A 26,358-nucleotide genomic window follows, 5' to 3' on the forward strand; every position below is an offset into this window, starting at 1 on the left:
GCCAAATGGAACCAGGGAGTCCCCGTGACACTGGGTCCTGGTGGAACCACAGAGGCCATGGTGACACTGCGGGGCCTCGTGTGACCGAGGGGTTTCACCACTGTGACACTGCCAAACCAAGGAGAGCATTGGGAGAGTCCAGGGCCCAGGGGAACCAAGGGGCCCTTCTGACACTGCGGGGCCTCATGGAACCAAGGGGACATTGTGACACTGCAGGACCTTGTGTAACCAAGGGTCCACTGTGACACTCTGGGGCCTCAGGGAATCTGGAAGGCCGTTGTGACACTGTGTGGGCTCGTGGAAACAAGGAGTCCATTGTGACACTGAGGGGACTTGTGGAAGCACAGAGAGCATTGTGACAGTGTGGGACCTCATGTGATCATGGGGCCTTTGTGACACCCTCGGTGAGGTGGTGTGTCTTTAATTTGATATTTGTTTAATATCTGTTTCCCCCCGCCCATCCCTAATCTCCTCCTCTCCCCAGTGTCAGTCTTCCCTAGCTCTCCCCTAACCCCCTCATCTCCAAGTTGCCAATCCTCCCTTTCCCTGCCCCTTTCCCTGGAACCTTCCCTGTCATTCATCCTAGCATCTTCCTCAGCTTCCAGAGCATTCCCTGTCTATTTAGTGAGGCTCAACACTCTATTGATCCATTTGTACTATTCCACTCCCTTGCTTCCTCTGCTAAGATTGTGATGGGTTAATTCTGCCCTAAACTCCTCCCCTACTATTCCCTTATTGGTTACTGTTCCTACACCCGTCCTCCTGAATTCTTGTATAAAACCTTTGCCCCCCTCTCAAGGGGGTCTTGGGGCTCGCTGAATAAAACCATCCTGTTCACCCCCAAGTCCCGTGTCGCCTTCGTCTGTCCCCGCACGCCACGAACTGAACTGCAGAGCTTGCAGGGGGAAGCGGCCGCCCGTTCTCTTCCCTCACCGCCCAGCCCGGCACGGCTCGGAGTGCCGCGGCGAGGAGCGCATGCCGCGCCACAACACCTCGGGCCCCATGGAACCAAGGAGCCACCGTGAAACTGCAGCACCAAGGAGAACATTGGGACAGTGTGAAGCCCCATGGAACCAAGGAGTCCATTGTCACATTTTGGGGCCCATGGAACCAAGGAGACCAGTGTGACAGTGCAGGGCCCGGTGTAACCAAGGGGACATTGTGACACTGAGGGGCCTCATGCAACCAAAGATGACACCAAGCTGGATTTGAGTGTTGATCTGCTGGAGGGTAGGAGGGCTCTGCACATGGCCCTGCACAGGCTGGATCCAGGGCCCAAATCCAACAAGGTGAGGTTTAACAAGTCCAAGTGATGGGTCCTGCACTTTGGCCACAACAACCCCTGCAGCGCTACAGGCTGGGGACAGAGGGGCTGGACAGCAGCCAGGCAGAAAGGGACCTGCAGGGACTGATGTACAGCAGGCTGGACATGAGCCAGCAGTGTGCTCAGGGGCCAAGAAGGCCAATGGCTCCTGGCCTGGATCAGGAATGGTGTGGCCAGCAGGAGCAGAGCTGCTGTGCCAGCACTGATCTGCCCCAGCTCTGCACACAGATATTTCTGCTGCAGCTCCAGAGAAGGCAACAAAAGGGCATCTCTGCAGAAAACTGTGCTGGGAGATCCTTTAGTATCTTGAAACCCACCAAGAGCGCAACCCCTCATTGAAACAGTCTGTGGCCACAGGGAAGAGTGAGAGAAACAAAATGAGAAATGGCTCAAAAAATTTCATTTATTGTGGACAAGATGAAAAAACTAAAACAAAGAATAAGAATCTGCAAAATGAAGCCAACAAGAAATATCAAAACAACTTTTATTACACGTGCTTTGAAAAAAATGTCCAGCAGTTTAATGTTTCTGAAATGGCAAAGTCATCAGTCTCCACACTGCAGCCTTGAGCTCCTGGTTCCTAAAGCTATAGATGAGGGGGTTCAGGGTTGGAGGCACCACCGAGTACAGAACTGAAAGGGCCAGATCCAGGGATGGGGAGGACATGGAGGGAGGCTTCAGGTAGGCAAACATTACAGTGCTGATAAACAGGGAGAGCACAGCCAGGTGAGGGAGGCAGGTGGAAAAGGCTTTGTGCCGTCCCTGCTCAGAGGGGATCCTCAGCACAGCCCTGAAGATCTGCACATAGGAGAAAACAATGAACACAAAACATCCGACTCCTAAAGACATACTAACAGCAAGAAGCCCAAGTTCCCTGAGTTTAGAATATGAGCAGGAGAGCTTGAGGATCTGTGGGATTTCACAGAAGAACTGGCCCAGGGAATTGCCATGGCACAGGGACAGGGAAAATGTATTGGCTGTGTGCAGCAGTGAATAGAGAAAGGCACTGGCCCAGGCAGCTGATGCCATGTGGGCACAAGCTCTGCTGCCCAGGAGGGTCCCGTAGTGCAGGGGTTTGCAGATGGACACGTAGCGGTCGTAGCACATGATGGTCAGGAGAGAAAACTCTGTGGTAGTGCAAAACACAAAAAAAAAGAGCTGGGCAGCACATCCTGTGTAGGAGATGGTGCTGGTGTCCCAGAGGGAATTGTGCATGGCTTTGGGGACAGTGGTGCAGATGGAGCCCAGGTCGCTGAGGGCCAGGTTGAGCAGGAAGAAGAACATGGGCGTGTGCAGGTGGTGGCCGCAGGCTACGGCGCTGATGATGAGGCCGTTGCCCAGGAGGGCAGCCAGGGAGATGCCCAGGAAGAGGCAGAAGTGCAGGAGCTGCAGCTGCCGCGTGTCTGCCAGTGCCAGCAGGAGGAAGTGGCTGATGGAGCTGCTGTTGGACATTTGCTGTGGCTGCACATGGGCACCTGTTCATGGAGAAAGGACAGTGAAGAGTTAGAGGAGATGCCTGTAATTAAAGTTAACGCCATTTCCCATACACCCTCCTCTGTAACACAGATGTATACACTTCTGTATTTGAGAGTTTTGTGGTTTTCTTTTTATGCTGCCTCCATGTTTCTCCTGGTATTCCTGGATATCAGAAACCCTCAGCATATCTCCATCTCATTGATGAATACAGTGAGTTTTCTGAGGAAAGATAATGAGTGGAGACTGAGAGGATAAGATTATTCATTCTGTTTGGAGCTTCTCTTGGCTTTCATTTTTCTCACATGAAGGATGGTCACACTCCCATGTTTCTCTTACAAAACCTCAGGTACAGGTAAGAGCAGATGGATCCACCACAGCCCAGCTCCACATTTGTAGCCAAGGACTGACCTTGCTCATTTCACCAACCCAGCAGCATTTTCAGTGTCACAACACCTCTACCTTTCCCCATAAATCTCATAAATCAGAGATTCTCTAGGACAGCTTTGCACTCTGCATTGAAGCTCCCAGCTTGGACTGAAATCTCAGGGACACTTCCAAGTGTCCCTCTGATGGCACTGGATGAAGGGAGGTGCAGCTCCTTCCCTGGCTGCACTGCCAGCATTGCCCAGAGCCGGGCACTGGGGACAGCTGTGTCACCCTGAGCCAGCTGTGCCCCTGCCAGAGCCCCCAGTGCCGGGCAGCTGCTCCCAGCCCTGTGCTCTGCAGAGGGAACTGGGCCCGGGGCTGCAGAGCTGCCCCACGGCTCTGCTGCAGCTCTGCCTGCACAGGAGGGGCTGCACGCCTTGGAGCCCCGGCCCTGAGGGCAGAGGCTTGGCTGGGGCACAGGAGGGAGGGGGCTTGTGCAGAGGGAGGGGCTGCACTGGAGGGGATCCTCTGGACATCTCTAAACTCTCCCTGCCTCAGCATTTCTGGGATTTGTTTTCTCTCCTTCCCTGATCTTCTCTCTGCTTCCGGGAGATTTTCCTCCTGCAGCTGTTTCCCTGTGTCTGATCTCTCCCTACCAGCATTCCCTCACCCCAAATCTCTGTGCACTCTCCTTGGCCTGACAGAACCCTGCCTGTTTGCAGGGCACAGGCTGGGGCAGGTTCTGTTTGCAGCTTGGAGAAAGGACAGCGCAGACTGAGCCTGATGGCTCCAGCAAAGGTGATGCTGCTGCTGTCCATGGGCAGAGTGGCTGAAAGCACAATAGGGATCTCCTGTGAACCTACTGATCACTAAAAGTAACAGTTCAGACGTCTCATGCACTTGTCAATATTCATAATCAACCTTTAATATTTACCCTTCTTTCCCTGCCACTCTTCAATAGTAGACAGCTGACTACAAATTCTTAGGAAATTTCCACATTTTTATCAAAATCCTTGTCTTGGAAATATTATATGACTAATCAGAAGCCCTCAGTATGTCAGAGCTTCATGAGCATTTCACCTCCCCTGCACCAGAAATACTCTGTACTCACAGGATCTGTGGGCATTGGGATGTTCCAGCTTTAGGAGATCTCTCCAGGAGCTGCAGCTGCATTGTCCTGCAGCCAGAGGTTCCTGTGCCAAGGGCTGGCAGTGATTCTGCCCCAGGCACTTCTCAGCCCCTTCCCAGCCCTGACTGATTGAAGCTCTCTGTGCCTCTGTGCTGTGCTCGGGCTGGCTGCAGGCAGTGCCCCAGCCCTGCTGGGCTGGAAGAAGAGCTGCTCAGCAAGAGAAATGTGCTTTTGAAGCTCTGCTTGGTTACCAGGATCACCCTCTGTGCCAGGAGCCCGGCCCAGCTCAGCAGCACAGACACAGCACAAGGACTTTAATGACCCTCTCAGGGGCTGCTGTTGTTTTCATTAGTCTCATTCCCAGAGAGTGTGCTCAAAAAACTTCTCAAGAACTCAAAGTGTGATTGAAACACTGAAGTTTCTTGGACTTCTAATGGGTCCCACTGAGGGAAACGACTGAGAAAGTGTCCCCAAGTAGAGCATAATGCTGGAGCAGAGATGACAGCAAGGGACAAACAAGGGGAAGGTGGCTCTGGTGCTGAGCAAACCTGGATGTGTTTCAGGAATGCAAAGGGCCCAGGCCTGAGCCCCAGCCCCTGGCAAGGCAGATCCTGTCCCTCCCTCATTGCTCAGGGCTCTTCCCGGGATGGGCACTGGCACGTGGGGATGTGCAGTGCCAAGGGCAGGACCATGGGGCGGCCCCTGCCAGGCTGCTGAGCAGGGACAAGGAGGCACTGAGGCCCCAGGGCTGCAAGGGTCACTTGTCCCCTCGTGGCCTCAGGCCCAGGGCCAGCAGCCATGGCCAAAGGGCTGCACAGGTTGGCTCTGTCAGGGCCTTGCAGCTGCTGCACATCCCTGAGCCCTCTGCAGCCCAGGCTGTCCCACGGTGTCCCTGCCCTGCGCCTCTGTCCCTGCAGGCTGTCGTCACCCCCGGCTGCCCCACCTCGCTGGCCCTTCCTTTGCTGGCAGCTCTGCCTCCTGCTGCCCCTGCCTGGCCACACAAAGCCTTGGGCTGCTCCAGGCTCCTGCTGGGGACGTGCTGCGCCACAGCCGTTCCCTGGGAGGGAAATTCCTCTCCTCTTGTGTCCAGTCTGGACTTCCCCAGCTGCCCTTGGCATTAATTCTTTCTTTTTCTGGCTGCTGTCTTCTATGTCAGAAGGCTCCACCATCTCTGAAATCACCCTTCAGTCCCTCCCAGGGCTCTCCTCTGCTCTCCTCAGTCTCCACCCCACTGAGCACAGAGATCCTGTGTCCATATAGAGTTGTCAAGTGCCCAAGGCCATGAGCACCCAGACAAGAGGGAGATTTCTTTTCCACAGGAAGGAAACCACAGAGCCCCAGGGCTTTGAAGGCAGATGAGAAGCTGCCACCAGAAGCCAAGACAAGTCTGACCTGTCTGTACCTGCAGCTTCTGTCTGCAAGCAGCCTTTGGATAGATGGGGAGTTTCGGGGGTGGAATTCCATTTCAGCTGTGGGTTCCTGGGCTTGAATGACAGCTCTCATGGGAAGGAAAGGGTGGAGTCCCAGTGCTTCAAAGGCTGATTAGAGGCAGCCCAAGGAGGGCAAGGCAGCCAGACCTGCCAGCCAGATCAGGGAAGAATCCTAGGGCAGACAGAATTTGGGAGGCCAAACCCCACTTTTGTTTATGGACATCTGGATGAGAAGGACAGTTCTTTTCCATAGGAAGGAGAGTACAGAGCTCCAGTGTTTCAAAGGCAGATGAGAGCTGGCCCAAGGGAACCTGGACAGTCCTGGCAGGTTTTGTCTGGGAGCAATCCTTGCATATAAGGAATTTTGGAGGCAGATTCTCAATCTTGGCCATGGGTGCCAGGATGTAAATGATGTTTTTTTCTACATGGCAAGGAAAGCACAGTCCCCAGTATTTTGAAGGCAGATGAGAGGTGGCTCCCAAGAGGTCATGGTCAGCCAGAGATGTGAGCCCTGGCAAGTTTCATATGGGAATAATCCTTGGATATAATCAAATTTGGAGGAGTCATCCCAATTTTGGCCATGAACCCCTGGAGAGAAGGACAATTCTTTCCCACAGGAAGGAAAGCATGGAACTCCAGGGTTTCAGGAGCTGATGAGAAACAACCCTCAACATGCAAAGGTCACCTGGACCAGTCAGGTGGCCCCCAGGAGGCTCAGCCAGCCAGACCTGTTCCATGCTCTTGTATTCTTGGTGCCCTGCAGCATCACAATTGCTCCTTGGTTCCTTGAGGCCCTGTAGGATCACAACAGAGCTTTGTAGATCTTTGTTCCCATGAGGCCCAGTGATATCACAATGGTGTCCTTGGCTCCACAGTGGCACAATGGCCCCTTGCTTCCATGAGGCCTTGCAGTGTCAAAATGGTTTCCTTGTTTCCATGGGGCAATGCCCATTGGTTCCATGAGGTCACGGAGTCTCAAAATGGTCCCTTGGTTCTGTTGGGTTCCCCAGGATCACAATGGCCCCTTGGTTCCACCAGGCCTGGATGTGTTACAGTGGCCCCTTGCTTCCATGGGGACCCGCAATGTCACAATGTCCGCTTGATCCATGAGACCTGGCAGTGTCACAGTGGTTGCCTTGGTTCTGTGAGGCCCTGTGGTGTCACAATGGCCCCTGGGTTCCATGGGGACTCGGAGTGTCAGAATGGTCTCATTGGTTCCATGGAGTCCCACAATGTCACAATGGTCTCTTTTGGTTCCGCAGTGTCACACTGGCACCTTGGTTCCCTGAAGCCCTGCAGTACGGAATGGATCCTTGGTTCCATTGGGCTCCTCACTGTTACACGAGTCCTCAGTGCCACGGAGCCCTGCAGTGTCACAGAGCTCTCCTGGGTTCCATGGTGCCACACAGGGTCACCATGGCCCCTCAGTTCTACAAGGCCCCACAGTGTCACAAGGGCCCCTTGCTCCCATGAGGCTGGGCCATGTCACAATGGTCTCATTGGTTCCAGGGACCCTGCCAATGGTCTCATTGGTTCTGCAGTGGCCCTTGAAGTGTCACCATAGTCTCAGCAGGTTCCCCCACTGGTTCACAATGGCCTCCTTGGTACCATGATGTCCTGTGGTGTAACAATGATGTCATTGGTTCCACAGTCAGAATGGCCCCGTGGTCTCATGGACACCCACAGCCACTTATGGAGTCCCACAGTGTAACTGTGATCCCCTTGATTCCATGAGGCCATGCCATGCTACAATGACCCCTTGGTTATACAAGGCCCTGCAGTGTCACAATGGCCCTTGGCTCCAGTGGGTCCGGAAGTGTCATAATGGTCTCCATGGTTCCATGAAGCCCCACAGTGTAGCAATGGACTTTTGGTTCCACAAGCTTTCGTACTGCCAACAGCAGTCTCCTTTGTTCCAGTGTCACAAGGGACCCTTGCTTCTGTGAGGTTCAGTAGCGTAACATGGGCACCCTGATTCCACGAGGTTGTGTAGTGTCACAATGATCTCCTTGGTTCTGCAGTGTCACAATGGACCCTTGGTTCCATGAGGTGCCTGGCCCCTCACAGCCCCTCACGGCCCCTCACAGCCCCTCACAGCCCCTCATGGCCCCTCACAGCCCCAGCCGTGGGGCTCCTCCCCAAGGAGAAGGGGTCGGGCCCTGCTGTTCTCCTTTAATTTCAGTCCCTTCCCAGTGCCGAGCAAAGAACGGCTGGAATGGAGCCTTTCCCAGCCTTTCGCTCTGGGCTGGCTGCGGGCTGAAGCTCTGTGCCGGCGCTGGCCGAGCACCAACAGCCCTGCAGCCCCGGCCTTTGCTGTGCCGTGTCCGTCCCTGTCCCGACCCCGCCCGGCTCTGGCAGCAGCAGCAGCCGCAGCGCAGCGGGCGCCGGCCCGGCCCGGCCGGGGCTCCCGGCAGGAGCAGCAGCAGCGCCGGCCCCTTCCCGCCTGCTCCTGCCTCGGCTGCCGAGGGCTTTTCCAGATGGACTCTGGAGCAGAGCAACAGGCACCCGCACACAGCCCTGGCTCCTCAGGGCCCGCCTGTGCTGCCCCGAGCCAGCCCCCAGGGGAAGGAAGGATCGGGTTCCAGCGCTGTTTTCAGCGCTGTTTTACTCACCCTGAGCTGACAGCAGGAGGCTGCTGCTGCCTTCGCCTTGGGAATTGCAGATGCTCTTGGCCCTCTTGTGCTTGCCACTTGACTTTTATCCATAAAACTGTAAGTGCCTCTTTCTGTTGGTGCTACCCACAGTGCTTTCATGACAGCAAAGTCAGTATTTTTGTTGCAGGCATAAAGATCAGCAGATACTGGAATGCCCACCAGTTCCTGAGCACTAAGGTGAGGGGAATGAAAGGCTACAAAGGCCACATTTGCAATGCTCAAACACAGCCCTGTTGCTGGTGCTGATTAAATAGAACCAACTGACAGAGACCATCACAGAAATTGCATCTGAAGTGTGCAATTAAATTTAAAAATCCACCAGGAAAGACGGAAACCAGAACTTCTTGACTCACTTCATTGATTCTTCCCAGCAGCAGGAAATGTCAATGCCCAGAGGTGTTTTCCCTGCTGGGGAGCACAGTGAGAGCCCAGCCTGTGCCCAGTCCCAGCGGGAACCTGAGCCCAGCCCAGAGAGCTCAGCGCACGCGGGGCCAGGCCCAGAGCCCCGGGCACGGCCGCCCATTGCGGGGCAGCGGCGCAGACGGAATGTCCTGCGGCCCAAACCTCCTGCTCCTGCCACACAGCACCCAGCCTTCTCCCCTCCTCCTCCTCTCCCAGCACGGCACAAATTCCAGCTCAGAGGAGGCTTCCCCAGAGAGGGCTCCGGCTCCTGCTCCAGTCTGAGTGTCCCTGCAGAGGAACTGGGCATCTTTCAGGCACTTCCACAAGCTCAGGCTTCTCATTTCATGGTGAATCTGGGATGGAAATGTGCTTGTTAATAAAGCCAAAAGCCATGGGAATGGACTAGTAATTATTAGAAGAAAAACACCTTTCTTCCAGGGAAGGTTCACCAAGTCATTGCCTGCATTTCTCCTTTTCAGATTCTTTCAGTCGGCTACTCTGAGAGGTCCAGCTTGTTCTAGTGCTTATCAGGAACTGATTGTACTCTTGATTTATGCAGCAATGCACCAGATGTGGAATCATCTACACTGAAACTCCCTCTATCAGAGCATTTTCACATTCCAGATCATTTTCAAGATGTCCACTGACAGGCTGGAATTATTATTATTACACAACTCTCCACTTTGGGCTGCACGCTCTGGAGATTTTTTCTCTGAATTCAGCCAGGTTTGTATTTCCTAACAATTCATGGTAACACCTCCTGTTTTCTTAGCCTTGAACAGTAACAATGAAAACCTTACCCCCAGCACAACTCCCCAGTCCACCAGTTAAAGAAAGGACAAGCTGTCAACTTCTCCAAACCTTTGTCCTGCTCTGCTGCAAGAATCCTGCAGCACACAGGGTGTGGAAAGCCAAGAGAAGCTGCAGTTGGTGGCACATCCTGTGACAGGAGCTCGACCTCATTTTCCAGGAAGGGTTCTTGAGAAGAGCAAAGAGGACTGTGGAGAAGATTCCTGAAAAACTAAAACAGCTTTCCAGAAGTGAAATGAAAATGAAAAGAAACAATCTGAAATGTTTTCCCCTATTTATTTCTATGCTCCCCTTTTCCATCTTGTTCTCCATCTCATAAATTCCAAATGCATGTCACCTCTAAGACTGGTGACTTAGCAAGTTTTAGACACTCTAACATACCATGAGCTACACACAGTTTGCCTTCCCCTGTGTCTGCTGGAAAGCAGTGCTGGAGCCATAAGAGCAGTGCTTGGGTCGGGCACGAATCCTGCAGCCAGGGAATGTGCCCCGCCAGTGTGTGACCCTCAGCAGGGACACTGCACAGCAGCGTTGCTGTGCTGGGTCTCCATGGAGTCATCCCAGGAGCAGCTGCTGAGCTCAGAAGCCATCACAGAAACCACCCAGCTCCAAAGGCCCTTGGCAGGGTGGACTCCTGGCCTGGCTCTGTGTGCCAGGAGCCAGCAGCGCTGGGTGCAGGGACCCCAGGGAGGGCACAGAAACGCTGGGTGAGAAATGCTGGCGCACAGCGAGATGGGCGAGTGCAGCCGGCCAGGGCAGAGGAGCAGTACGCACAGGGGGCACAGCCCGTAGGAGAGATGGGCAGGGCTGGGCAGGGCTGGGCAGGGCTGTCAGGGACAGAGGCACCCAGGCCTTTGTCCCTGGGCTCGGGCAGCACCTCTGGAGGCCCCACATAAGGAACTTTCCTTAGAGGGACTGCACTTTGGTTCTCCCTTGCCCCTCCCTGAGGAAACTGGCAAAGGTTGCAGATTTATGGCATTTGTCCTTGCTGCCCCTCACATCCCCCTGCCCCACAAACAGCCCCGAGCCACCCATGAGGGACAGGCCCTGCTGTGCCAGGCTGGGCTCAGGGCTTGGCCTTTCTGCTTCCCCCAGCCAGCCCAGGCCTTGCTCAGCATTGCAGTTCCCTGCTCTGAGCCTTGGGCTCCCTGCAATCCTGGCCTCAAGGATCTGCTCTCTCCAGTCCCTGGGAGCCTTTGGCATCCCTGCCCTCAGTGGGGCTCTGTGATGCTCCAAGGGATTTGGAGTTTTGCTCCTGAAACCTTGAGCAGCTTCTTCAGCTTTCTCTCAGTGCCTGAGGGTCCTGGACTCAGCTGAAGATCCATTGTAGGGCTCATTAAAGTACACAAAGCCCTCGGTGGGGTGGGCTTCCTCTTCCTGCAATTGTCTACAAGTTTTCAGGCCCTGTGCAGCTAATTTGAGTCAGTTTAAAGATCCTTTAAGAAAAGAGATTTAATGGAACATTAGTTATTTATTTTAACAGAGTATTTTTTATTTTCCAGTTCAGAGAAGAGCATTCCCCAGGTGATCTTGATACTCACTGTCTCATTAGGAGGTCTGGGCACGTAGAAGAATGAGCCCCTTGAGGGCTGACCCTGTTTGGACAAGCTGCTCCTCACCCCCAGCCTCACCATGTCTGACATCGCCCACCTGGCACTGACATCCCTGTGCCCTGCAGCAGAACCTTGTCCCTGAGCTCTGCAGCTCCATGTCCCAGCCCACTGCACCGTGTCCCACCTGCTCTCCTCAGGGCTCTGCCTGCACACAGGCCCAGGAGAAGTTTTCCTGTTGAGAAAGAAAGAATAGAAAAGCCTGAGCAGGTTTCCTAAACAACAAACCCCACTCAGGAACCACCTGCTCAGTACAGGCTGCCTGGAGTGGTGTCACCTTTCTACAAGGGACAGTGTGACCAGAAATGATCACTGGAAGCAGAATTCTCTGAGTCTCCCAGCTGAATTCTCTGTCCCTGTCCTTTTCCTGGATCGATGTTGCAGATGGAAGCTGCTGGTGCCATCCTCACCTTTAACCTCTCTTTGGAATGCAAACAGATGTTCCCAGCTGTGTTAAGCAGGATTTCCTCAATGTTTCTATAAATCTTTTGTGTTCCCCATGGAATGAAGTGGCCATTTTGGCACTGAGGGGGTGACGTGGAAGCAAGGAGTCAATGGTGACCCTGGGATCCCATGGAACCAAGGGGCCATGGTGACACAGCAGGGCCACGTGGATCCAGTGGTCCATTGTGACACTGTGGATCCAAGGAGACCATGGAGACACCCCCAGAACCTCATGGGACCAAGGAGTCTATGGTGACCCAGCGGGGCTGCATGGAGCCAATGGTCCATGGTGACACTGCCCATCCAAGGAGGCCATTTGGACACTGTGGAAGCTTATGGAGCGAGGTGGCCATTGTGACACTGAAGAACTTCATGACACCAAATATCCATGGGGACACAGCAGGGCATAATGGGAACACAGGAACTGCTGTTGGCAGTGCGGAAACGTCTGGAACCAGGGGTCATTGTGGCACTGCAGAACCAACACAGCTGCTGCACCTTGTCCCCTGCCCTGCACAGCTCCTTGGGAGGCATGGCAGGAGCAGCACCCTGGGAGCCTCAGGAATGCCCCTCTGGGATCCATGGCACACACTCCCAGGGCTGGAATTCCAGTTCCCAGCCAGGAAAAGATGTTCCTGCCCTTGAAGGCAAAGCTCTTAAGAAAGGCCCAAAAGCCAAGTAGAGCAGGATCCTACGGTGACATTTAACTACCAGTCTTCATAACTTCACCCATAGTCATTGTAGCTCCTGCATTGGGATTTAAATCAGGGCAGGGCCTTTCTTGGGAGCTGCCCTGGGTCAAGGGAGACACTGAGAGAGAAACAGAACAGGCAAAGGAAGGCAGGAGAGAAAGGAGGTGTTTTGGTTTGGAAAGACAGGTGTCTTCTATGGAAAGCAGGAGCCTCCCCTGAAATGGAAAAATGTAGACTCTTTCTTTCAGAATTGTTATAAATTTGAAATTAAGGGGGCCTGTCAGGTAAAAATATTGGAGCAGGAATAACAGCTTTTTATTAGCGAAGAAAACAAAAAGATAAAATAAGCAATGCAGTAAACTAAAACAACACTTACAGAGTCAGAATACAACCTGACACCCTGTTGGACAGGGTGTCAGCCACAGTCCAATTGGAATTGTGGTTGCAGTCCTCCAGGAGTGTCAGGTGTGGTTCTGTTGGAGAAGTGATCCTTTAGGAATGTGAGTCTTCTGAAGAGGAAGAGGCAGCTGTTCCTATGGGAAATCCAGTACAGAAAAAGCTGTGTTGGTGGGCCAGAATCTCAAGACTGGATGCAGGTAGGAATGCTTGGCTCCTCCCTCCGGGTGGAACATCTCACAATGGGATGTTACAGTTCTTATCAGTCATGCAGTGACATTCAATAGCAACTTATCAGCAGATGTCTCCCCTGAGGGAGGATTGATTGTGGAAGAGATAAGGAAAAACTGCCCACAACACAGGACAACTGTCATACAGATGGCAAATAGAACACATCTTGCTTTTCAGTCTGGGACAGAAGAACACAAACACAATCAGCTGAGAAGGCGGCACTCTGAAAATCAAATCAGAACTGACAGAAAATGAATGGGACAGAAATCAGTAATTCTGATAGTTTTATTTATTATAAAAATAAATCACACCCACCCAGCCCCACACAATCCTGACCCCACAACCTCAAATTTGGATCTCACTTCTCCTGATCACCTTCCAACCCCATCTCATTTTGGAGGCTGAGAAATTAAGCAATTTTGGCATGGGACTGAGGTAGGAACCAGCCGTTTTGAGGTAGGATTGAGTCACTTTGAAGTGACAGACCAATCTACCTTGGGTTTTGGAGTGCAAAGATATGGAGAATGCTACCAGATATCCCCCAAGAACCCACAAATCCTCCAGAATATGTTCCCAAACAGTAAATTCCACCTCAAATACCTCTTAAATGGTGGGACTTCTGACATCTCTGGTCAATACTCTTTTTAGTCATTTTTCAGGTGTTTTTAAGTGATAAAGACAAATCAGGAGTAAATTAGGGCCAAACCAAAACCAGAGACCCCTTGAGCATCCCCTGGACACTGGACAAAACAAACTCAGCAGAAATCAAATTTAACCCTCCATAAAATGCCTTGAGGAAGATTTGCTCTTCCCACAAGTCATTTCTGATGGAAACACAAATAAATCCAAAACATTAATAGACCAACAACAGAAGCAATTCCGTGGTAATTCCAAATTTCATCAGTTCCAACACAGGTCCAGCTCAGATGCTGGCAGGTTAAAAAAAAAAAAAAAAACATGGAAAATTGGCCCAATACGGATTATTAAAAGGAAGGGAACGGTCTGTGTAGCTATAACAAAGGTCACAGGGACCAAGAAAATAATACTTCTTCCCCCAAAGCCCGTGAATTCATGAGTTATTTGGGAATTTAGCTACTTGAGCTGGGCTTCTTGTAGGATTTAAGTAGCCTTGTGTTCCTCACTTTGGGGTGAATGATCCATGTCAGTATCATTTGGTCCCTTTCCTCCAGTGATTTTAACAAATTTTTCAAAGAAGGAAAACAAAATATTTTCTTTACACTTGTAGTTATCATGCTGGCATGATAGCATGGAGGAAGGTTTTAGAAAGGCCTTGGGAATGGTAAACTGAGGTAAAAGATACATTTATGTATGCTCCACTGTCTCGGGAAAGTCCCACTTCAGCATTCCTCTGTAAACTCCCTTCTCCCCACCCCTGAGCAGTTCCCATTGGACCCGGCCCCTGGGGTGGTTCTGATGTGCCTTAGCTGAACACTGTCTCTATTGTTTAGACCTTATCTCTTAATTTTGCTGTATAAAACTGTATCTGGGCAATAGCCCAGGGCCTTTGGTCCCTGCTACGGTTCAGGCAATACAATCTCTCTGGACAAGCATACCATTGGTCTCTCTTGGTCTCTTTATCTCAAATCCTAGCGGTGACTGAGGCAACGCCGCAGCTCGGACCGTGCTAACCCAGCCACTGCCTGGTAAGCCCAGGGCAGCGGGACCGCGAAAAACCCCGGCCCTGGAGGGGACAGCTAGCCGGAAGGTCCCGGGGGGCCAGGGAGGGACGGGGGACAGCGGCGAGAAACCCCCGAAAGCAAGGTGGCGGTCCAAAGAGAAGCAACAACACTGACCACCCACAAGAGCCATTTTCCTCATAAGTTCTCCCAAAAGTCACTCAGAAGAAGCTGCATCCAAGTTTCCAAGAGTTCCTCCAGAAAGAGCCACAAACTCCTCAGAGGAGAGAACCAAGCTGCTGTCAAAGGCACTTGGGGTCACACAACAGAGCCCTGAACTCACTGGGCAAAATAATGTTGCAATCTGGATAATAAAATTGTTAGAGAGATGCCTCTGCTCCAATTAAGGTGCTAAGGAGACCAAATCCAAAGTGGATTTTACTGACCAGTAAATGTGAGGAAGAGAGAGATGGAAAGAGGAGAGAGCAAGGGAGTGACAGGGACAGAGATATCCCCTGGGGCGGGGCAAGTGTGACATTGTCCCCTGTGTGTGTGGCCTTCCCAGGGTGGGGGTTTTACACCGGAGCCAGTTTGGGTAAGGGGGGTGGTGTTCACCCCCCACCCCGAGCAGGGATTGCCTCACTGTTCCAGGTTACAGTGTCAGATGTAACCAAAAGTGTTTTCAGTCCCCATCTCCATAAACTGTTATCAACAGGTGGGGCAGTGTTCTTTATCTCTTCCATGGCTCAGCCCTGATAACGCTCTCCAGGGGCCATCTTCTGTTAGTGGGCCATTGAGTGTCACTGCAGCACTGATAAAATTACATCATCCCATTGTGGGATGCTCCGCCCAGGGGGAGGAACCAAGCATTCCTGCCTGGATATAATCTCACCATTTGCAACACCACAACCACCTTGGCTACTGCATTCCCAGAGGACAAGAGCTCCATAAGCACCACTGGACCTTCAGAGGAAGACCAGACCCTTCTACAGGATCACTGCTTTGACAGAATCACGTTCATCACTCCAGCCTGACTGCAGCCACCATTTCATCAGACTGCTACCACCACCCTGAGCAACGGTGTGTAAGGTTATATCCTGACTCTGTCAGATTAAACCAGTGTTTCTGTATCATTGCCTTGATCTTAATTTTCTTATTCAATTGTCATTCTGGCTTAGACTCTCTCCCAGGTTTGCCTGCAAACCAGTACAAAACTTAATGTGCTCATCCCTTGTTTTCCTTCCAAAACAGAATTTCCCATACCCAGACTTTGGCTGGATGGAGGAGGAGGCTGCAAGGAAGAGGAAGATGCCCTGGGACCCCCAGGCAGGTGAGGAGGAAGTCAGTGCCCCTTTCTCCCTCTCTCCTGCTCCATCTCCCAGCCCAGCATGGCCCCCGGCTGCAGGACAGCCCCGCTGCCGGTGCCCTCCTGCCGGGGATGCACTTGGGGGATCTCCTTGTCCTTCCCTGTGGCATGGAGGCAAATCCCATCCTCTCCTTGTCCTTCCTCCCCCAGACAAGGAGCTGAGGATGGGGACCAGTGAGGGCAAATCCCCGTGGAAGAACGTTGTAGAAGAGGCCATTTTGAGCAGCCCCACAGCACAGGAATCCAACGGGGAGGAAAAGCCCCAAAAATCCCCCAGGAAGAGAGGCTGCAAACCCAGCCCAGGGTGTTCTGAGCAGGAAAGATCCACCCTGGGCCAGGAAGGTGGGCAGAGCTCAAGCCAGAGCTTGGAGCTGGAGCTCCATGAGGAGGTTCACCATGGGGAGAAGCCGTACAAGTGCTCGGAGTGTGGGAAGAGCTTCAGGCAGAGCAACAATCTGAAACGACACCAGATGATCCACACCAGGGAATGGGCCTATGAGTGTGGGGAGTGTGGGAAGGGATTCAGCTGCAGCTCCCACCTCATCATCCACCAACGCATCCACACTGGGGAGAGGCCCTACGAGTGTCCCAAGTGTCAGAAGAGGTTTCACACCAGCTCTGATCTCCTCTGCCACCAGCAGATTCACACAGAGGAGAGGCCCTTTCAATGCCCTGACTGCAGGAAGAGCTTCAAGCGCAACTTCCACCTCATCAGACACAAGCGCATCCACACTGGGGAGAGGCCCTATGAGTGCCCCACATGTGGGAAACGATTTCAGACCAGCTCAAATCTCCTCCTGCATGAGCGGATTCACACGGATGAGAGGCCCTTCCGCTGCCCCGACTGTGGGAGGAGCTTCCAGCATAACTCAACCCTTGTCAGGCACCAGTCCATCCATACCAGGGAGAGGCCATATGAGCGTTCCCAGTGTGGGAAGAGCTTCACCCAGAGCTCTCACTTGACCAAACACCAACGGAGCCACCGGTAAGGGAAGCCCTGCAAATTCCCCAGCTGCAGGAAGAGCTTTGTGCACTGCTCCAGCTTCATCCCCCATTGGAGGACCATGTTGGGAAGAGCCCTGGTGATCCATGCTCCCTGTGATCCATGCTGGGAAGACACCTGTCCCTTTTCCTGCCCCTGCCAATGACCTGATGTGGGATTGAAGAACATGAGGGTCTGGCCATGGCCCTGTCACTACATTCACTCCCACCTCAGGTCATTGCCAGGGGCAGGAAAGGGACTCTTTCTCTCTCCCTGAGGAGAAGGGTGTCCTTTCCATGCAGGAGGAAACACGTGGCCAGGAAGAGACAGTCACTGGTGATGTAGTTTTCTGTGGAAATAGTTTATCTTATCCCTTCTGTTATCAATATTCTTTCTGTTCCTGTTTGGTCCCGGTCTTGTTGCTGTTCCTAGTAAATTGTTCTTATTCCAGCCTGGAATCTTTGCCTTTTGTGCTTTCCATGGTAGGTGGGAGGGCAGCAAATGGCAGGGCGGTTTTAGCGGGAGCAGGAAATTGAGGAATCCCATTCCCAAACCCCAGTTCTTGGAAACCGAGCATCCCAGCTGGTGCCAGCCCTGGTGGCCATGGCAGCAGCCTTGGGAGCGGGTCCCTGGCTGGGGCTGAGGGAACCTCTTCACTCTGGTGCCCAGGGACAGAAGTGGAGGGAGCAGCTGCAGCTGAGTCGGGGCAGGCTGAGGTTGGATCTCAGGAAAGGGTTTTTGCCCAGAGGCTGCTGGGGCACTGCCCAGGCTCCCCAGGGAAGGGTCCCAGCTCCAGGGCTCTCTGAGCTCCAGCAGCGTTTGGACAGCGCTGCCAGGCCCAGGCTGGCAGTGTTGGGGTGTCCTGTGCAGGGCCAGCAGTTGGACTCGAGGATCCTGATGGGTCCCTCCCAACTCAGCCAATTCTGTGGTTCTGGGATCCATGACCCTGGGGATGGGAGTGCCAATGGTTGCCATGGCAACGGGCTCCAGGCCTGAGCTGGTGTCCATGGCAACCACCCCTGGCATGGGGTCTCCATGGAGCTGCCCAGGGACTGACCATAGCAACAGGGGCTGGGGATGGTTGCCATGGAAACTGACCATAGCAACAGGGGCTGGGGATGGTTGCCATGGAAACCGACCATAGCAACAGGGGTGGGGATGGTTGCCATGGAAACTGACCATAGCAACAGGGTTTCCTGGTGATGGTTGCCTCCTTAGGATGAGATTTGTCACAGGATCTCAGAGGGGTTCCATGGGGACTTTCCAAGAGTTTCCAGGCTGTTCAAGAGCTGGAATGTCACACACAGAGACAGGGGCTCCATGGAGCCCTCCCAAGGGTTTCTGGGGATGGCAAGAGCCGTGTGGTCAGAGGCATTCACAGCCATTCCATGGTGACTTCCCAGGGCACCTTGGGCTGCAAAGGCACCGATCTGTCACAGGCACTCATGGGGGCTCCACAGTGACATCCCAGGGGTCCCCAGGCTGCCAAAGAGCTGGGATGTCACAGGTACTCACAGGGGTTCCTGTCATGGGCAGAGAGGGAGCTTCAGGCAAAAGCTTTATTTCATTATTGGAGAAACTCCTGCTGAGTCATGAGATGGAGACACCCAGCAGCCACCATGAGTTCTAAAAGCCCTGCAGAGCCCCCAGACTTCTAAAATTCCTTTTAAGAGAGGAGTCTGGGAGTGACTGGATCCAATCCCGGCCCCAGAATTTCTCAAAGGTTTATGTATAAACGATTGGACAGGTAGAATTGAACAATTTGTCAATGCAATTTTTCCTACAGGATTAATGATGGAATACCAGACATATTTATATAAATACAATCAGATCATGACTAGACAGTAAGCTCTAAACCAGAGTTATTTACTCCACAGTCCAGAAGCTACAACACCCATAGGATATTCTGCTCTAGGAAGCAATTTTGAAGTCAGCAGGGCCTTGCTGGAGTGGTTTGAGCCCATTGCAGGCAGAGCCTCCTGCTCCAGCAGGAACTGCCTTTCCTGTGCCAGGAGCAGGGCAGGTCCCGCTGCAGGAACAGCCCCAGGCCAGCCCCAGCACAGGGAAGGCCTCGGGCACAAGGGCAGAGTGCCGTGCTGGGAGCTGTGCCAGGGACAGCTGAGGCACCAAAGGCACCTTGGCAGCAGCAGCTGCTTGCAGGGCATGGCCAGAAGCCTCCCTTGCAACCCGGCCTGGTGGCCAGCGCTGCAGAGCTGCTGCCTCAGGGCTCATTTCTGGATGGGCTCTGAAAAGACACTTCTGCTCCAGGAGCCTGTCTGGGAAGCCATTGGCCCAGCACCTTGGGGACAAGATATTATCAACAAAACTCTTCATGCCAGCAGAGACAAGGCAGGGGCAGAGGAAAGGGGAGAGCCAGGCCCAGGGGACAGGGCTGCCATGGTGATGGCTGTGAGGTCACTGCCCTGCAGCAGCCTGGCTGCCCTCAGCAGACATTTTGGCCAGAAGTGTTGTGAGGGCACCCAGCACATCAGAGAACCCACACAACAGGAATTCCATCCTTGGGGAGGGGAGGGGATTTCACAGGGTCAGGTTGCACACATTCCCTGATTTTGGAGCATTCCTGGGATGGGGAATACATCTTTGTGGAAAAACAGTATCCATTTTGTGTCACTCTCATAATTATAAAATATTTCGTCCTTCTAACAAATGTAAATCCACCCTCATTCAGTTTAAATATATTGATCCTTGTTCTGTCACTGCAAGATTTTGAAGAAAATAACTTTGACTGCTTTTCAATTTTCACAGACCTGGTAGAGGGCCCAAAAATCTCCCAAGATGGGGTTTGGAGGCCTCATCACATAACCAGCAGGTAGAGGCTGCAGACTCTGGGGTCAGTGATATGGTGATTGAGGACAGAACAGGAGTAGCCTGGGAGGGATTGAAGGGTGGTTTCAGAGAGGATGGAGATTTTTTTCCTGGTATAAAAAAGTGAGAGAAAGAAATAATGGCACCAAGGACAGCTGGGGAGGCCCAGACTGAACACCAGGAGAAAGGAATTTCCCTCCCAGGGCAGGGCTGTGGTGCTACACATGCCCAGCAGGAGCCTGGAGCAGCCCAAGGCTTTGTGTGGCCAGGCAGGGGCAGCAGGAGGCAGAGCTGCCAGCAAAGGAAGGGCCAGCGAGGTGGGGCAGCTGGGGGTGACGACAGCCTGCAGGGACAGAGGCGCAGGGCAGGGACACCGTGGGACAGCCTGGGCTGCAGAGGGCTCAGGGATGTGCAGCAGCTGCAAGGCCCTGACAGAGCCAACCTGTGCAGACCTTTGGCCATGGCTGCTGGCCCTGGGCCTGAGGCCACGAGGGGACAAGTGACCCTTGCAGCCCTGGGGCCTCAGTGCCTCCTTGTCCCTGCTCAGCAGCCTGGCAGGGGCCGCCCCATGGTCCTGCCCTTGGCACTGCACATCCCCACATGACAGTGCCCATCCCGGGAAGAGCCCTGAGCAATGAGGGAGGGACAGGATCTGCCTTGCCAGGGGCTGGGGCTCAGGCCTGTGCCCTTTGCATTCCTGAAACACATCCAGGTTTGCTCAGCACCAGAGACACCTTTCCCTTGCTTGTCCCCAGCTCTCATCAGTGCCTCCAGTGTTCTGCTCTGACTGGAACCTTGGGACACTTTCTCAGTGTCCCTAACAGTGATCTCTTCAAAGTACAAGAAACTTCAATGTTTCAATGTAACTGAGATCCTGAGAGGTTTGTGACATCTCTGAGGGCGATGTGACATCACAGAGCTGGCTGTGATGTCCCAGAGTAGGGTGTGAGGCCATCGAGCAGACTCTGCCATCATCGAGGGTGGCTCTGTGGCATCAGAAAGTGTTGTAACATCATAGAGCAGGCTGTGACATCACAGAATGGACTGTGATTTCACATAGTGACTTTGTGACATCACAGTCTTCTGTGATATCAGAGCACTGCTGTATGGCATCACAGGGTGACATCATAGAGTTGGCTCTGTGACATCACAGGGAGATGTGTGACATCACAGGGGCTGTGTGAGGTCACTGGGGAGGTCACTCTGCCCCATTCCCCCTCCCAGTTCCCCCAGAGAAGTCCAACGCTGCTTGTGCACAGCGGGGTCCCCTGTCCCCCCGGGTCCCCCTGCCCCCGGTGCCGCAGCCTCCCCCAGAGGATGATCCACGAGATCGACCCCAGAGCCTGACACGGGGACGGGGGCCAAGGCTGTGGGGGTGGGACAGGGGGACAGGGACCCCCCGGCAGCGTCCCCGTGTCCCCCAGGGCCAGAGCCTGGGCCAGGGCTCCTTCACCCTGTGACCAACGAGGGCTTGAGAGTGCTGGAAAAATCCCCAGCAAAAACCAGATTTAATATTAAAGTGACAGCAGCACAAAGTTCCTTGGCAAGAGTCACTCTGCTCCTGACTGGACACTTCAGGCACAGCAAGGAAACAAAGCAACAACAAAACCAAACAAAATCCAGGCAATCAAACCAGAAATGAATCGAGAACTGTCACTGTGTGTGTGTGTGTGTGTGTGTGTGTGACAAAAGGGCAGTGAGGGCAAGGATAAAAGGAATATGGCCTAAAAGCTTAACAGAGTTCAAACTTAACAGGACTTACACCTTAACCTTAAATGATAGCTTCACAGTCACAATTTAGCAAAAGAAAAGAGCTTAACAATATTTAACCTAACTTATAACCTACAACGTAGCAATTTAACAGAGGAATAACATTTAAAAATATTTAACTCAGCTTATAACTTATATAAAACATAACAACTTAGCAAAAGGACAACTCTTAGAAGCATTTCACTTAGACCTTGTGATTTAACCTCACCTACAGGCCTGACTGGCTCAGCTATCCAAGGCACTCAGAGCATTTCTGCCACATTTGCCCAGCACATGGGCACTCCTGTGTGCACACAGACACAGAGAGTCAGTGCAAGGCACCTGTGAGAAATTCCCCTGAGCAAAGGGAAATGCTCCCTGGGGATGCTTTGGCATCTCCCCAGCGGGGAAGGGTTGAGACTGGAGGAGTGGGGGGATCGGCCCAGGCTCCCTCGTTGTTGGGGATCCCCGAGTGCAGCAAACGGGAGAGTTCCTGGCTCGGAGAGGCCCCACTCAGAGGGAGTCGCTGGCCCAGGAGAGCTCCAAGGGCTCCTTTTGGAGCGCTGTTTGTAGGGCCCAAGAGAGGGGCTGCAGTCCCAGCCATGTTTCATCCTGGCTGCACTTGGCATCAGCAGCTTTCTTTGGCAGGGTGAGAACAGGGATGTTGTGCCACCGAGGGAACACAAACAGTTCCCAGGGCTGCTCCTAAAGCAGCCAGGAGCTGGCTGGGCAGCAGCAGTGCCTGGAGCAGAGCGTGTTTGTGCTGAGCTCCAGAGGAGCTGAGCCCAGGGGCTGCTGGCCAAGGCCGAGGCCAGCAAGCATTTCTCAGCTGGCAGGGTGGCCTGAGAAGGGGAGGGGGGAATGCACCAGCACAGGAACCATGGAACCAAGGGACCATTGTGACACTGTGGGGCACCATGGAACCAAGGGACCATTGTGACACTGTGGGGCCTGTGAGACCAAGGGACCATTGTGACACTCTCGGGAATGTCGGGATCATTGTGACACTGAGAGGCCCCATCAAACCAAGGGTCCATTGTGATACCACAGGGCCTCAGGGAACCGTGGAGACCATAATGACTCTTTGGGATGTCATGGGACCAAGAGGCCATTGTGACACTGTGAGACCCCAGGGGGCCAAAGGTCCATTGTGACATTACAAGGCCTCATGGAATCATGGAGACACCATTTAGAGACTTCACAGCCTCATGGAACCAAGGGGCCATTGTGACTCTTTGGGGCACCATAGAACCAAGGAGACCACTGTGACACTGGGGGGACTCATGGGATCATGGAATACATTGGGACACTATGAGGCCCCATGGAATAAGCAAAGCATTGTGACCCTGTGGGGCCTCGTGAAACCAAGAGGCCTTTGTGGCACTGCAGGGCTGCAGGGAACCAAAGGTCCATTGTGACACTGCAGGGCCTCGTGTCATCAGTGTTCCATTGTGACCCTGTGGAGCCAAAGGAGACCATTGTGACACTGCAAACCCCCAGGGTCCACAGGTCCATTGTGACATTGCGGCCTCATGAAACAGAGGAGTCCCGTGTCATTGTGGGGCCTGGGGAACCACGGAGATCACTGGGACACTGTGGGGCCCCAAGGATCCAAGGGAACACGGAGCAGGTCTGGCTGGTTTGGCCTCCAGGGGCTGCCTGACATCTTGGCACCTGCAGGGTCTCTTCTCATCTGCTATTGAAGCACTGGGGCTCGGGGCTTTCCTTCCTATGGAAAAGAACTCTCCTTCTCCTCTAGGCACACATGGCCAGAATTGGGATTTCACCTCCATTTCCTTATATCCAGGGATTGTTCCCATGGGCATATTGCCAGGACAAATCTGGCAGGCAGTCGTTTGGTAAGGGTCACTGCTTATCTGCCTCCAAATCATGGGGGAAGGCTCCATGCTTTTCTTTCCTTTGGGAAAGAACTGTCCTGCTTCTCCAGGTGCCATGGCCAAAATTGAGATTGTCTCCAAAATTCCCTATATCCAAAGACTGCCCCCGGACAAAATCTGCCATTCCTGAAAAATCTGGCTGGCCTTGGCCTAATGAGGCTTTCACCTGCCTTCCAAACAGTGGGGCTCTGTGCTTTCCTTCCTATGGAAAAGAACTGTCCTTCTCCTGCAGGTCCCAATGGCCATATTGGGATTTCACCTCCAATGTTGACTGTTGTGACAGACTGGAGGAGATTGTTGGCTGGAAACATTTTATGTGAGGGGGAGGAAGGGGCAGGTCCAGCCTTGCCCTGTCCTGGAACCCCAGCCCTGCCCTGCCCTGGAACCCCAATCCCCCCAGATCCTCTATCCCAGCCCAGCAGTGTCTGCCAGTCCCTGGCACAGCACAGGCAATGCTCCACAGCCACCTCTGGAGCCCCAGCCCAGCTCCTGAGTGACCAAATGACCCCAAGTCCCACCAGGGGGAAGGGCCCAGGAACACCAAGGGGTATTTAAGGCTGATCACAAGGGGAGCCCTACCTCCTCTTGGAATTTCTACCTGAATCTCACTGGAATCCAGGAGTTGGTACCTGTGTGTGCTTCTCTGTATCTATTTTGTCTTTCTCTCTTTCTGTCTTCTTTTTCTAATTCTGTCCTCTTGCATATTTTTATTAACTTAAAACTGTACAGGCTTAGATTTTTTGAAGTGAATGGGCCAAGGTAATGATTTGAGAAGTGTTTTGTGTTTATGAAATGTCATATAATACCTTTTTCCAAAGTTTCTCTGATTTTCTAAAAGTTGCAAGTAAAGGCTATTTTGTTGTTTTGAGCTCCTGAGAATCTCTTGTTGGTATTTCTGCAGTACATCCAACTCAGAGCACACAAACAATTGTCATTCCTTTTAAATGTCTCCTTGAGAGTTTTTTAGTGGATGGGGGTCAGGGCTTGTGTGTCCTGCTTGGCACAGCCCAGGCAGGGCTTTCACAGCCCCATCCCACACTCCATTTCCCAGCTGGAGCCGCTGGTGCCTCTGAGTTCTGCTGCCCCAGCCCCAGGGATGCTCTCCTTGTCTGCCCATTCCCCCAGGGTCTCTGGGCAGGGATGGCCTCAGTGGGGGCTGCTGACATCCTCAGCAACTTGGAGGCTGCTGCTGAATTTTACTGCTCCAGAGGCTTCTTCAGCCTTCAGCTCTTCAGTGCAGGAATTCAGTGCCCCAGGGCTCATTAACATTCAGAACACCTTAACAAGCCAAGCCTCTGGAAATAATTTGATTTAAGCTTTCAAATCCTTTGTGGTTGGTTAGGCGGATTCCATTAGTTTAGTTGAAATGAATGAATTTTATTTACACAGGGAGAGAGAAACCATTTTTTAGGTCCCGTTTTGATTTTTTAGTTAATACATTGATATGTGCAATCTCCAATTGACACTGAATCCAAGTACCTCCTCCTGCAGTTTGAATAGATATGAAAATCAAGACCCTTTGTGGCTGACAATCCATCAGATTCTGTCCCTACCCCCACCCCACCATTTCCCCCATCCAAGCCCTGGCACTCAGAGCAGCCTTGTGCAAATCTGAGCTCCCTCCAGCCCAGGCTGCACCTGCAGGTTTCAGCTCCTGGGCTCCAACTCCCACCTGCTTTCCTTGGAGAAGGAGCTGCCCCAGACACAGAGGGATATTCATATTTATTACCAGCCAAAAAAGCCAAGGGAAGGCACAGCTCCATCCAATGCAAAAGTCATTCCTCTGCTGGCTATTAAATCCATTGTGCACAGCAGACAGTCTCAGAGCAATGGAAAACTCCTTCTGTGCCCAGCACAAATCCCAAAATCCCCCTAAACCCTCCCTGCCCCAATTCTGCCCAGATTTGCTCTTTGCACACACGAGTCACAGGCTGAAGTCAGGAGCTCCCTCCATGCCCAGAGGGAGGAAAAGAGGGAAAGTGGATGAAGAGCTCTCCTGTGCAGAGCCAAGGTCCAAGTGCCCCTGCAGTGGGAACCACAACTCATCAGGTTTGTGTCCTTTGGGCTCAGGGACTGGTGACATTCAGAGGCACAGAAAGGTTTCTTGTCAGCTAACACAAGTTGAACATTTGAACAATTTAATAATCATCACAGCTCTTCCCTCAGCTCTCTGGGATGTCCCAGCAGCATCTGACATGTTCCCCGTCCCCAAGGGATTTCTATACAGGGACAGTTTTAGACAAAGACGTAAGAAAGGGCAATTCTGTGACGGACAAAAACACAATTAAAATGTTGACTAATGTGATATTTATTTGAACTTCTGAAAGAGAGGACAACTCCCTGAAGCTCAAAGCATGAAACCAGTCAGTGGAGAGGCACTTGAATGACCCGAGAGCACCTAGATGAGGAAATCTGGGAGCACCAGGAAGGACATAGATCCAGTTGGTCTAGTGAAGAGATGTCCTTAGACATACCCATTTCAACAGAAGACTTGGAAAATCCTGAAGGAAGAGGGAGGTGATATAATAAATTGAATATTGGTGATGCAAATAGAAGGCAAGATCAGTATTTCTCCTCATGCCATCAGTACACTTCCAGGAAATTCCTGATCCTGGTGGGAAAACTTTGCCATTTCTTAACCATTCTCAAGTGACCCAGAAAAAAAAAATAACCATTTGTAATATGAAATGTACAAGTACTAACATCTGTGGCCCTTTTCCAGGCAGACATCAGCTGTGTGCCCATGAACAGACAGTGCCACTTGTGCCCTGAGGTGCAGAGCTGGGATTGGATCTCTCAGAGAGGAGCTGAGGGAGAGCAGAGCACCTTGCAAGCTGCAGGTTCCTGCCAGCCCCGCAGGGCTCCTGTGCCATCAACATCTGCTCTGCTCCAGTCTGGAACAGGGCCCAGCACGGTGCCGGGATCATCAGAGAGCT

The 26,358-nt window shown here is 52.7% G+C and overlaps 2 protein-coding genes across 2 annotated transcripts in view; one reads left to right on the forward strand and one right to left on the reverse strand.

The window, feature by feature from the left end:
- The window catches only part of LOC144246356 (uncharacterized), a 387,512-nt gene that overhangs the window by 124,423 nt on the left and 236,731 nt on the right, over nucleotides 1–26,358 (forward strand). The window contains 2 exon segments of the mRNA XM_077783741.1: nucleotides 16,404–16,571; nucleotides 16,656–16,729. Coding sequence (XP_077639867.1) covers nucleotides 16,404–16,571; nucleotides 16,656–16,729 — 242 coding nt within the window.
- LOC144246411 (olfactory receptor 14J1-like) lies at nucleotides 1,844–2,776 on the reverse strand. Its single transcript, XM_077783809.1, has one exon. The coding sequence runs from the start codon at nucleotides 2,774–2,776 to the stop codon at nucleotides 1,844–1,846; it is 933 nt and encodes a 310-aa protein (XP_077639935.1).

Source organism: Lonchura striata, chromosome 6, assembly GCF_046129695.1.
Source record: "Lonchura striata isolate bLonStr1 chromosome 6, bLonStr1.mat, whole genome shotgun sequence".
Lineage (NCBI taxonomy): Eukaryota > Metazoa > Chordata > Aves > Passeriformes > Estrildidae > Lonchura > Lonchura striata.